Here is a 13,699-nt window from a genome sequence, read left to right on the forward strand (position 1 = left end):
ACCCACCTCCACATTTCTGTCATCCTCTGATCCTTTTTTTCTTTCTTTTTTCCTTTTTTAATTAATTCTGAAGTATTCGATGGTAATCACCATATAGGCTGATTGATTGATTTAGCATCCCTATCCTGGCGGTGAACATTCGCCGGAAATAGACGATCTTGTGAGCTTGTAGATGGGTTATTTTCCGCAAAGACAAGTCAGTGTAAAGAGAAAAAAGGAGGGGGCCTAGTATAGACCCCAGGGGTACTCCACTCCAGTCAATAACGTATAGGGTTAGTATGGATTTGGCCATGGAAAGCCCCTGCATGTCCAGACATTTCTGACCAGGTGTTTGATTTGTGGGCAGAACCCATCAGGACCTACTGTCTGTGAGTATGTTCAGGTTGAGGCAGTGGACCTCACAGTTGTTAAGGAGCTACTATTACACTGATTAGTAGTCTGTTCTTCACATGTTGCGAGCTTGTAGATCAACTGTAGATGGCACGAAGTATTTAGGACTTAAGTCACTATGGTACAGTACCATGTGTGTACAGTGTGAAACAAGGACAAATTATTATGTCATGTGTGTGACTGGGATACCGTGTTGTAATTTAATGCACAGACCCTTTCCGAAGCTCCTTTATTTGTAAATCTGTGTATATATATCCTCTATCGAATTGCTTAATTACACCAACAGAGCAGGCAGAGCCTGACAGAGTGGGCACAGCGAATGCTGTGAACGCGTGCACACACACACACACACACACACACACACACACACACAAAGACACAGATTATGTGACAAATCGCTTTGTCTTTTTTTGGTGGTGGGTGGTGCAAGCTGGTCCGTTGGACACCACAAAAACAAAGAGGCTGTATATTCAATATTAATCAATAACAACTACGTGATCTATTTATCGGCTACAATGAATAGTTTGTTTTAGAAACGAGTTGTGGCAGTCTTGTCTGTCTGTTCCCAGCACCGGCCAGCGAAATCCGCCTTTGTCCACTCTGAGGAGCGCTGTGGCTCGCTTACATGCCCGCTCTCAGCATGGGAATCATCGGCTGTCAATCAGCCCAATCATCAAAAGGTTGCCGGAATCCAGTGACCTCAAGACTTCTGAATGTAGGACTGGTATCCCAGTTAATAGGACAGGCTAGGCGTCTATGGCTCTTTTTTCCACTTATTTTTATATTAAAAAGAAAAAAAGGATTTCAAGGACAGTAAAAAGCATTCATGGGATCAGTCAAGTGGTAGACACAGTGGTGTCATGGTGGGTTTTTTTACTGGTACCACAGCGTTTTAATGATGTCACGTGCATGTGCGCATCACGGCATGCACACAGAACAGCTGATATAGCCTAAGCCTATATTGTTAAATAGTGTATGAGAGTTTTAGACGCAAACACAAAAGTAGACTTAAAATAGTCTTTACTGCACACTAGTGAAACTAAAAAGTTTGCTTTGGACGAATGAATCTGTTGGAGGAGGAGGCATTCTTCTTGTGTGCAGAACACCTCACAGCAGCAGTAGTAGCCTCCTGGTGCTATAGCCTACTGCTGTAAGTGTGTATGCTTACTGTATAGGGCTGTTTACCTGAGCACACATAGCCTATACTATAGGCTACGTGCGCTTAGGTAAACAGTTAAAGCTGTCCTGTTGTTATGCAAAGTAGTAGTCATTTGATTCGGCACAGTACTCGACAAGGTGTGAAAATAGGGGCTGCGTCTTGGAAAGTCTGGTGACGCGAGGTTGATTTGGTGCGTCTTCTCTTGAATCTAGGGGGACGCGTTCTAGCGTGCACGCACATGCACCATACCGTTCTGTCCCTGCGCGTGCACATCAAAACATTACTGGTACCACGGCGTGGTACTGCGTTGCAGTGCGTTCTACGAGCATGACACCACTGAGTAGACGGCAAATGGCACCACCTGTCCTGTTCCATTTACCGTCCTGCTCCTGTCCACTAAAATTACTTTGCTGTCTGCCTGAACCCATGTCAATGCAGCATACGAAAGAATAACTGTACAAAACACACAGAAAACAAAAGACAAAACATTACAAGGAAAAAGAAAACAAGGCTGCATTTTTCAGATATTACAGATTAATTGAAAGTTTACTATGAAAATCTGCATTTCCTGTCAGTCGTGCGTTCGGTCACAGCTCCATATATGGTCACGCCTTGTGACATCACGCCTCCATATATGATCATATATGATGGAGGGAGAGATCCCACTTTCTGTGTCTCTTTAGTAGATTGAACAGGTCCAAGCCACTGTCGTCAAGCCTTATCCATCACACCATAGAGACAGATTGCTTGCTACTGTGAGAGCGTGTGAGAGAGTGACAATGAGACTGATGGATGGCCTCAGCGGCAGCCTAGTATGGCTATCTGAAACCAAATCTATCTCTTATAGGGATTAGGAGAACTCCCCCAAAAACGACTAGGCAGTCCGAATTGATTTATGTGATGGGACACGTTTGTGTGTTTACGGAGTTGTGAAATTCCATCCGTGTATGGTCAGCTTCATCCTGTGATTACATTACATGCTGCTTCCACTGCATTGTGTCCTTATGTGCCCTGTCTATGTACTGTTGTTGTTGTTGTTGTTGCTTTTTTTTGTATTTCTTTGTGTACAGCACTTTGTTTCAACCTTGTTGTATAAAAATGTGCTTTATAAATAAAGTGGATTGGATTGGATTGGATGTCTATGGTTTGTGTCTGGAATCTGGATTTACAATTTATCTGTCATGTAACCTCCACTGGTATTTCTTTCAGGCGCTGGACATATGGGCAATGGGAGTGACGCTTTACTGCTTTGTCTTTGGAAAGGCAAGTCAGCACTTTCTCTGACTATCAATTTGTCCATCTTTTTTAGGTTGTCTTCAACTGATGGTTGTTGTTTTATAATAACACCATTTGTCAGCCTTGATAGAATATCAATAAGGCCACCCCTTTCTATGATTTATTTTTATGATTATAATGCTAAAGTCCTTACATAGTCAGTGTTAGACTTTTTGTAATATTCACTCTTTTTCCTTCTTCCTGCATGCAGTGTCCATTCATTGATGACTACATCCTAGCTTTGCACAACATGATAAGGAGCAATTGTGTGGAATTCCCAGAAGAGTAAGTCTAAAGCTTTATCATTTCTTTCCTTTGTTTAGATAGATGGGTAGAATCTTATTGATCCCAAGGGAAATTCATTCGCCCTATTCTTTCCTCCACTTCCCCCCTAGATGTACCCACAGTACCATCAAAGAAATCCTATCTGGTCTCAATGTCTCGCATTTGCTTAAGCTGCAAACTTCACCCATGTTGTGCTGCCATTAGAAGTACTTGGGACATGATTTTCTTTGTTTTTGTCCTGTTGTATACACCAGGCAGGTAAAACATACATAAAAATCACACTTGTGTGAAGTGATCGGTGCCTTTCACAATGATGATGACTGATGATGTTAACAACATGATGTCTATTGTCCAATCATATGAGCACATTCCGTGCTCAAATGACAGACAGACACACAAAGCTGTGCATAGGAGCGGCTGCACCACTCAAAAACTACACAAAAATCCAGTCAGATAATGTTAGGAGAACAAGAACTAATGAGTTGACAGAGAGAAGGGATCATGATGATGGTCCTCAGTTAAATTTATTTTGTACTGGCCAGTTTCAACTCCCCTCTAAGTAAGAGGAACAGACATAGTGAGAAGTTTAAATCAAGTTCTACAGTAAGAGAAAAACATGTTTTTGCATCCATAGAGAGAACTGAAGATATATTGAACATTATTTCCTAATCAAATCCAAAATGAGATTTTTACAATAGTAATAGTAGTATCGGTAGTAATAGTATTTTCACTTTCAACACACTAATTGACAACCAAATGAAGAAGCTCCTGTGTTGTTGACTTTTTTTTTTTTTAAAAGGAAAAATATAAGCATTTGGTTCAATTTACTGGTAAGTGTACTGTTAACACTTTCAGCACCACCTGCTGTTCATTTGAAATACTGCAGGGAGCCAGCTATGGACCGATTCAGTAACGGGTCTCATAGTCGCAGCCTACGTATTTCCTGTAGGCGGAGACGACACATCTGCGGTTTCCCCGCACCAAGCTTCTACTACAGTGAATGGAAAAGTGATGATGTTAGTCTGCCTCAAACATTACTCTTTTACCTGCTTTTTACTAACACTAACATTACAAAGATGCCCAGAACATCGGGATGAACCTGTGTAGTTTATGGCTGCTCCAACAGTAGTGGCAACATTAAAAAAAAGAAAAAACGGAATGTCAAAATATCTACCGCGGTGGCTGAGACCAGAGCCATTGATTAATGGTTGAGACAAAGCAGTGAAAGGTCCTGAAAGATACATAACGCCAGTCTTGCCCAATACCCAATCTTTCTGTTTTAGGAACACAAGACTGCTTATACCTCATACTTTAATGCTTAGTATTACTACTGTTGGAGCAGCCATAAACTACACGGGTTCATCCCGATGTTCTGGGCATCTTTGTAATGTTAGTGTTAGTAAAAAGCGGGTAAAAGAGTAACGTTTGAGGCAGACTAACATCAGTCACTTTTCCATTCACTGTAGTAGAAGCTTGGTCTTACTGTACTTTTACTACACTACGTTTATTTGAAAATTTTAGTTACTAGATTATTAATAGATTATTATTCAAAAACATACATTATCCACTTCGGCCAAATATATATTTTGGCCATTTGAAATGATCCGATCTACAAGCTCACAATGTGTCGCGATGCGACACATTGTGAGCTTGTAGATCTGCTATTTTCAAAAGATTTTGATACATTTTGAACTTGTGATATGGGACATTCTGCGTTATACTGCATAGTACTTTCTACTTTTAAGTATATTTTGATGCCAATACTGTAGTAGTTTTACCCAAGTACATTTTGATTAACGTACTTTTACTTCTAACGTATGTGCTGGGGTTGGTTGTCATGTTGCTAATGATGAAGTGTCTCGCCCTAGTCACAGTGTGATACTGGTAGTGAGAGAGCTGGCAGCACACTGCTTCCAGAGCAAAACCCCCTATTAGAACCTCTCTATTTACAAATCAATATAATGATCTATTACCTTTACCTTGTCCTCTATGGCCGTATTCACACATGCAAGACACTGTGTTCTGCCTCCCTCCCCCCCCCCCCCCCCCCCCCCCCATCAAACAAGACTGTCTTGTCAAACCCTATGTGACTTCCATTGGAAATGAATTGGAGCAGCCATTAAACACAAGACAAGACACCAGACAGACACAAAAAAAGACGGTATCAGCCCCAGTCCGATATTGACTTGTTTTACCGATATCCCGATATTGTCCAACTCCTAATTTTCGATACCGACATCAACCAATACCGATATATGCAGGCTTTTTCCAGTGTTGGAAAAAGTACTCAAAATATTTACTTGGGTAAAAGTATAAATACTGGAAATACTCCGTTATAAGTAAATGCAACATGTACTTGAGTAAAAGTACAAAAGTACTCATTATGCAGAATGTCTCATTTCAAGTTTTATGTTGCCAAAATTGGCACACACACTCCCTAGATGCCAAGATGAACCTTTGCCCCAAAATTTCCAAAATGGCCTGTTATAGCGCCACCAGGAGGCCAACTTAAAAAAAAATTATATTACTGCCAGATTCTGTCCAAAAATCCCGCAAATCGTTACACACTATCTCTATAGTCATGCGTTCAAGATGGATCTGTCCTATATTTCACATTCCATTCTAATTGGCTAACATTGGCATTGAAATCTTTCACAGACTTTCCTACTAGGCTGAGGAATATATCCCACCCTTTTCACATTGGCCTATTATAGCGCCACCAGGAGGCCACAACCTGACCTGGCCTGCTGGAGACAGTTTTTCTAGTTTCAAATGTGACTTGAGTCACATTCAGAGGTGGTTTCAAATCCGATTTAAATCCGATCTGAGGACATCTGTCTGAATGCAACGACCAGATGAAGTGACCTGAGTCACATATCAAACTATCCAAAACGTCACTTGCAGCACGACCCAATAGCTACTGACGTGAGGTCATTACAGAGCATGAGTATATTCAAGTAAACAAACGAGAGAGAGAGAAAAACAACCAAACGAGAGCAAAAGAAAGAAAACAACAGAAAAGATGGAAAACAATAGTGCAACACACGTTTGTTTTATAGGAATAATGTCACTTCATTATGTCAGCACAACAGCGGAGTGGACAGACAGTGAAATTGTTATTGGAATTCTGAAGGTGGGGAGACGGTTAAATGCAAACCGGGTAGGATGTGAAATTATGTCAGACTTTGGCACTCCTCCTGTCACTTTGGGGGATGCCTCCGTACAATCTAAACTTCTCGAAAATGTACAGAAACGAGGCCGTTTATGAGGATATTTCTCTCTGAATGGTAGAGAATGGCTACACGCGGTCCTATCTGCAATGTCAGATTGTTGTTGGTTACCACGGTAGTCGATGCAGGGCAGCTTTGGGTTGAGTTGTTAAAATCAGTCTGAATGCACAGATCGGATCTGGTCACTTTCAAACGACCGGGCCAAAAGATCGGATTTGAGAAAAAGAATCGGATTTGAATCGGATTTGACTTGATGTGACTGCAGTCTAAATCGGGCTTTAAGTTACTGCATGAAGGTTCAAGCTCATTTTTCTCCAAAAGCCCATATGGAATATTAAGGATTACTGTGATTATGGTATGCTCGCATTTCATACCACACACACCATACAGTAAGAACTCCTGTAACTTAAGAAAAAAAACGATACCGATATTTTATAATATAATATCGGACATCCCTAAGCCCTAGTGTGGGTCACAGTTGAAGCATCCGTTTAGATGGCTGCACAGCTGTTTATGCTACCGATATCATCACATTCAATGGGGATTTCTATACCGCTGCTGTTATGGCGCATAGTCATATTTTGTACCATGCCATGTCTTTGTCTGTGGACAATGCAACCATATTAATTTTAGTTATAACTATAAGCTCTAGAAAACTGTAACTTTAAGTGATTTCACATTCTCATATTCAGTGAATTCTTAACACTGTATTTGATACTTTAGCTCGCTATATTTCATAATATAACATGACTTGTTTTTGCTTTACAATCTCCATAAGATCAGATCTAAAAAAAAAAGAAAAAGGTGGGCATTCTTTGTTAACAATTGCAACAGGCCCATTTCCCCTCCACAGCTAAATCTGAACATTGCCAATGTGTTCCCCTCCTCCCAGACCAAAGATCAGCGAGGAGCTGAGCACTCTGATCTTACGGATGCTAGATAAGGACCCAGACACCAGGATCACTATCCCAGAGATAAAGGTATAGACACTCCCAGGCCCAAATACACAATGAGTATCAGTCATCAGAACTAGGGTTATCCCTAGTATCAATATTATATCCATAGGTAAGACTGGATATTGTCTGTGATTTTGGATATTGTACTATAAGTGTTCTAATAAAAATATAAATAACGGATTGGGAAAAATTGTTATCGGCAGATACACAAAATCAAATGTTCGGAATCGGATCGGGAGCAAAAAAATGACATCTTTAATAAGAGTGCATTAATTAGATGTTTGGTGTTGACATAAGTACTCTAGGTGGTTTACAGTGGAACTCATTAACAACGCTGTTTTGGCATGACTGAACTGTCCCTTTAGAGCAGAAAGCTAATCTGGTTCTCTGTTGGAGGACAAGTGAAGGATGCTCCCTAGTCTCTTTGTTGTTTCCATGACACGATGTGATCAGCGAATTTCCCTCTCTCCAAACACTGTTTATGAAGGAATGCTGTAATTAGGTTGTCAAGCGTGTGCACGCACGTGCGCACATACACACCGGGTGTTATGCACAATGCACGTATTGTGTCATTGGCCCCATTGATATACGGCATCGTGACCGACAATACAAAGCACATTATACTAGCAATTATATCAAGCAAGCATGCACATCAATTTCCACAAATGGCATCATGGAAAATGTGATCCAGTCAATAGTCATCGATACAGTTAGAGTTTACACGTTTACATCCAATGGCAATAATTATCCTTATGCTTAATTTATAGTTAGGAAAATATATCTACAAGCTTGGTGTCCCGAGAGCTTCATAGTCACGTGTGTGTGTGTGTGTGTGTGTGTGTGTGTGTGTGTGTGTGTGTGTGTGTGTGTGTATAGTTGGACCCGTGGGTGACCCTGGAAGGTACTGAACCGTTGCCTTTAGAGGAGGAACACTGTTCTATGGTGGAGGTGACTGAGGAGGAGGTGATGAACTCGGTCAAGTTCGTCCCCAGCCTCTCAGCAGTGGTAAGACCCCCTCAGGAGTCAGGACGTTCACAACCAACTGCCTGTTGGAATATCTAGCACAGTACAGTGGTTCTCAAACATTTAGCCCGTGACCCAAAACAGAAATTAGACATTCTCCCGTTACCCAAACAAATGAAAAAACTTTTCACTACTTATTTTCTTCTAATTTATGATTGATACATTTGATTAAATTAGATTGTTGATTAGATTGTTCTTTTGTGAAGTTATGATTACTGAACCCCTGGTCTAGCACACTCTCCCTCCCTGTGACCCCCATGAAGACTACATCACTTCGGTCTGTATATTTTTAAGCCATTCAAATTTATCTTTGTTTGACAAATGAAATTAGGAAAACAGCCTGTTTTCTAAATCCTGTTTAGAAATTGTTATGATGATGTCAGCGGATTAGGCTTGTAGATCCTCTGTTTTCTGCGTGTCATTTTAAAGCAAAATGATTTGCCGTGGTGGACTGTATTGCCCCTACTACTCGCCCCCATTTTGCAGCGTAATCTTAATTCTTTCTCTGCCGCTAGCTGTTAGCATAACACCATGACACCATCCGTGTTCACTTTAAGACAAGGAGTTTGCCTGCCCCCCCCCCCCGCCCCATACACACACTTTAGTATCATTACCATTAGCACACACTGTTTACCTCTCGCCAGAAACATTTACACGTCGGGAGCGACATGTAGTATACGTTGGGGTATACGTTGTGCTGTGTCCAAGCCAAGGCAGACCAACGGTAAGTCAAACCCTAACCCTATACGCTGGGGTATACGTTGTGCTGTGTCCAAGCCAAGGCAGACCAACGGTAAGTCAAACCCTAACCCATGTAGTATACGTTGTGCTGTGTCCAAGCCAAGGCAGACCAACGGTAAGTCAAACCCTAACCCTATACGTTGGGGTATACGTTGTGCTGTGTCCAAGCCAAGGCAGACCAACGGTAAGTCAAACCCTAACCCTATACGTTGGGGTATACGTTGTGCTGTGTCCAAGCCAAGGCAGACCAACGGTAAGTCAAAATTCCAAGACACACCTGTCCCGATGTGACGTGTTGTGATCTTGTAGATCAGCAATTTATTTTGAAATTTTGTTTAAAAAAGAAAATAATTGGAATACTCCTTTTCATCCCGTGGCCATTATTTTATCCTGACTTGTCAGTGTGTTTAATCTAAGCCTCTGGAATTTGCTTGTAGTGCTAGAAGTTTCCAATGTATATAATAATTTTGCCAGTATTTATGCATAAGCATTGAGCAATGCTGTCATTGCTCTCTAACTCTGTGTGTGCGTGCGCGTGCACATGAACACGCACTACTGGCAAGTGTCAACTGGTCCACATGATCATATTTCAGATCCTGGTTAAGGCGATGTTGAGGAAGCGCTCCTTCAGTAACCCGTTTGAGTGTCCCAGCAGGAGGGAGGAGAGGTCCATGTCAGCACCTGGCAACCTGCTCATACCGTGAGTACACAGTAAATACACACTAGTTAAACCTGGCAACCTGCTCATACCGTGAGTACACAGTAAATACACACTAGTTAAACAACCTGTGACGGACTCAATGTCTACACCCCCACTGTTTACCTCAATCCTGAAGACCGAAGTCACCTCCCAAATGCACACACACACACACACACACACGAACACAGAGTGTTATGTTGTCTTTTTCAATTGTGGTATTTTCATATTTTGCAGTCTGACGTTGGTGCTAGTTAACACATTGTCTGCTGCTGAATTTTTTTAATAGCCATCTATTGTCTGCTGGTGACATGTGTGTATATAAATACATTTCATATAGGCTACTGTAGCATAATATGTGTTGGATATGAAACGGTTTAGCAAAAAAAACTACGGCGCTACTACTACTTGTTAAAGGAGAATTACGGACTAGAAGGCTTTCTTACCTTTATTTGTAGTTGTTACGTCCCCACCAAAGAGGTCCAGGTGTTATTTTGTGCAAAAGCCCATTATTGGCTATTTCCCCTACGATAAGCCCTCAATGGCCTCAATTAAATTAAATTTAGTTGAATGGGGTGAATGGGGTGTTGTGCTAATTCACTTATTTCCATCGCTCAAAAATAAAATAAAATGTATATATCCTCTCTTCATAATTTAAATAGTATCCCAGCGGCACACTTTACTACTTATTTTGGGCTTTTGCACAAAATAACACATGGACCTCTTTGGTGGGGACGTAACAACTACAAATAAAGGCAAGAAAGCCGTCTAGTCTAGTTCATGTTTTAGGTTGTTATTAGAGAAAGTAAAAATGAATTTGCTGCTTTCTTTCGTTTTAGCGATTTTAGCTATTTTTGACAGGGGGCGGGGGCATTCTAACAAGTGGCTAAATATTGAGCCTACTATACAGTATATGGCACCCCCCTAGTATTCACATTCAGTACATCCCGTGATATTTTGTGGCCAGATGTAATTTCCTGGGGTCTAGTAGGACAATAAAGAAATCGCCATAACATCTTGTAAAAAAAAAACATAATTAGCCCTATGTTCGAATGCCCCCTGTCAAAAATAGCTAAAAAGAATTAACACTCATCTTTTACTTACTCTAATAACAACCTAACACATGAACCTTGGTTGAAAAAAAAGACTCTCCCCATTGCCCCTGGTAGCATCCATTTTTAAAGCAGGAACTGCTGCTGTCTGTTGCCATAGCACCATAACTCATAAGTCTCGTACCGTGTGCTGTAGCGCTTATAGGTCTTACATAAGTGTTTCTGTGTGGGCTTTCAAGGCTACTAGAATGAGACCGATGCACCGCAGTGCTTTTGCCACCAGCTTCTGTCGAGGGTTGACAGCTTTTACAGTTTGACTGTAAAAGCTGTCGGGATTAAATAATCGGGAGGAGGAACGCTACCGCACCGCACCACCACCGCCATTTCCCAGAACCCTTTGCATGCCAGTGCGGCGGATGTTTTTCCGATCACGTCATAAAAATGCGTCTTAAAACTTAATTAAAACGCGAATTAAACAATGAAATCATAACTCGTGTAACTCGTGTTGGGGAGGGAAAGTGTTTTAAAGGGCGAAGAGCATTGGTGGAAAAAGTAGCAATCCTGCAATATGGAAATACGGAATTCAATATATGCTTGAGTAAAAGCACAAAAGCATCAAATGCCATCAAAATGTACTTAAAGTACCAAAAGTAAAAGTACTCATTATGCAGAATGTCCTGTTTCAAGTTTTCAAATGTACAAAAATCTTTTGAAAATGGCAGATCTACAAGCTCACATCAGATCTACAAGCTCTATTGTAGATCTTCACTTGTAGATTTTCAAATGGCCAAAATATATAGGGCTGAAGTGGAAGTGTTTACAGTGTGTTAGCACAAGTGCTAATTGTCACCACCTGTCCACAGGAGACTTTTCTAAAAGTACAGTAACAATTACCCAATTACAATACCCATTACATTAACCTACAATACAATGTTTTGTAATAATAATCTAAATCTAATTAAATGTACTAATGTGGTGGAGTAGAAGTACAATGTTTGGATCCAAGATGTAGTGGACTAGAAGTAAGAGTATTGTAAATTTGAAATACTCAAGTAAAGGAAATTGTACAGCATCTCCCATGCCATTTATACCAATCCAACCCAGGGAAAATTGGAGCATGTACAATGCAGTGCAGTGTTATGACATTGGAAGATAATCTGTATTATGGCTGTCTCACTGCTTGTGTATTGTGGGGGCCGGTGGTAGTGGAGGGTACTGTACACATTACACGTGAATACACATATTTGCCCAGCGTCTACACACAAAGCATATACTAGCAACACATTCATATACAAAGTGTGTGTGTGTGTGTGTGTGTGTGTGTGTGTGTGTGTGTGTGTGTGTGTGTGTGTGTGTGTGTGTGTGCCTGCGTTGAGTGAGCATGCATGGATGGTCCACTTCAACAGATAACATTATTTTTTAGAGACAAATGATCAGAAATGGCTATTCATGAATAGACACGGCACCAGTGGTGGAAAGTACTCAAATGTTTTGCTTAATTAAAAGTATCAATACTGCAACGTAGAACTGGAAGTCCAGTATTCAAAATGTACTCAAGTAAAAGTACAAAAGTATCTATCAAAATGTACTAAAAAGTTAAAGTACTCATATTGCAGAAAGTCCCATTTTACAAGTTAAAAATATACATAAAATTCCCATACCCGAAGGCAGGGTTGGCGAAAGGGCCTTTCTGTGTGGAGTTTGCATGTTCTCCCCGTGTCCCCTAGGGTAGGTACCCTCACAAAAACATGCAGTAATCCTGGTCTCTAAACTGCCTCCCCCTGGCCAGCCGGGGCGCCTGATGGAGGGGAAAGGAACTGGTTGGAATAACGTGTTCCTTTCACGCGCTACGTCCAACCAGGGAAACTCCCCCCTGTCAGGTGTAAAGGAGCAACTTGGACACTCAAGCATGAAGGAAGCATGAGTTAAGTCCGTTGCTCTCCCCAGGTTGGCGGAGGGTGTGTAGAGCCCAGGATCACAGTAGATGATTGACACAGGGGTGAAAAATGGGTTACAAAATCGTGGGATAAAAAATATGTTAATAAAAAAAATATATATATATACATAAAAAATATTTTGAAAATAGCCAATCTACAAGTTTGTAGATTGGCTATTTTCAAATGGATGAAATGTATATAGCCTTGAAATGGTTAATGTATGTTTTGTAATGAAAATTAAAATCTCCAAAGTAACTAGTAACTTACATCAAAATTGTACTTAATTAAGTACAGTTCTTGAGTAAATGTACTTACCGGTAGTTACTTTCCACCACTGCACGGCACACATATTGATAAGCGCTTTACTTTTAGCCTATGATTTATTTCATCCTAACCTAAATATACAGGAAAATATTAATTGATATGTATGTATGTATCCCCTAAATTTCTTAAATGAGGCTTTCTGGGGAGCCTGTGTTGGAGCCAAGCTCCCTGTGGCAATCCTGTATTTCAAACCCTGGGTTTACTCCTTTGCCTCTGCCCCATGGCTTTCAGAGCTAGAGGACAATGGTTTCTGAGGTTTTGCTGTGGAGAACTACTGCCCCCTGCTGACAAAGGAAGGACTAAGCCAGAGATCAATTAATACTCTAGTCTAGCTTCTAGCAGTAAAGCACTCTGTGTAGTGTACAGGCATACAGTAGATAGAACCAGGAGCCATTTATAGACAGTACATTTCATACCTCAACGCAGTTCAACAAAGCCAATGAGCTGGTCACCGATCGGGGGTGCAGCTGTTCGGATGCGTGGCACACAAACCCCTCAAATCTCCTCTGGCCTCCGTAGGTGACCTTTGCCCTCTGACACCTGTGACATTTTCGGGTTGTTGTTTGTTTCATCCTGCTGCAGGGATTCGTGGCCCCTCCGTTCCTCTTTAAAACTTCACCCCTCACTAAG

The 13,699-nt window shown here is 41.1% G+C and overlaps 1 protein-coding gene across 2 annotated transcripts in view; it reads left to right on the forward strand.

The window, feature by feature from the left end:
• Positions 1-13,699, forward strand: part of camkk1a (calcium/calmodulin-dependent protein kinase kinase 1, alpha a) — a 52,875-nt gene that overhangs the window by 34,447 nt on the left and 4,729 nt on the right. Inside the window, exons 11-16 of one of the 2 annotated variants that reach the window (XM_080780149.1) lie at positions 2,759-2,812; positions 3,036-3,109; positions 7,232-7,319; positions 8,172-8,300; positions 9,653-9,759; positions 13,652-13,699. In XM_080780149.1, the coding sequence (XP_080636275.1) occupies positions 2,759-2,812; positions 3,036-3,109; positions 7,232-7,319; positions 8,172-8,300; positions 9,653-9,759; positions 13,652-13,699 (500 nt within the window). The remainder of the gene's footprint in view (positions 1-2,758; positions 2,813-3,035; positions 3,110-7,231; positions 7,320-8,171; positions 8,301-9,652; positions 9,760-13,651) is intronic. The other variant, XM_080780150.1, reaches the window with a different exon arrangement.

This window comes from Protomyctophum bolini (genome assembly GCF_963924005.1).
Source record: "Protomyctophum bolini genome assembly, chromosome: 13".
Lineage (NCBI taxonomy): Eukaryota > Metazoa > Chordata > Actinopteri > Myctophiformes > Myctophidae > Protomyctophum > Protomyctophum bolini.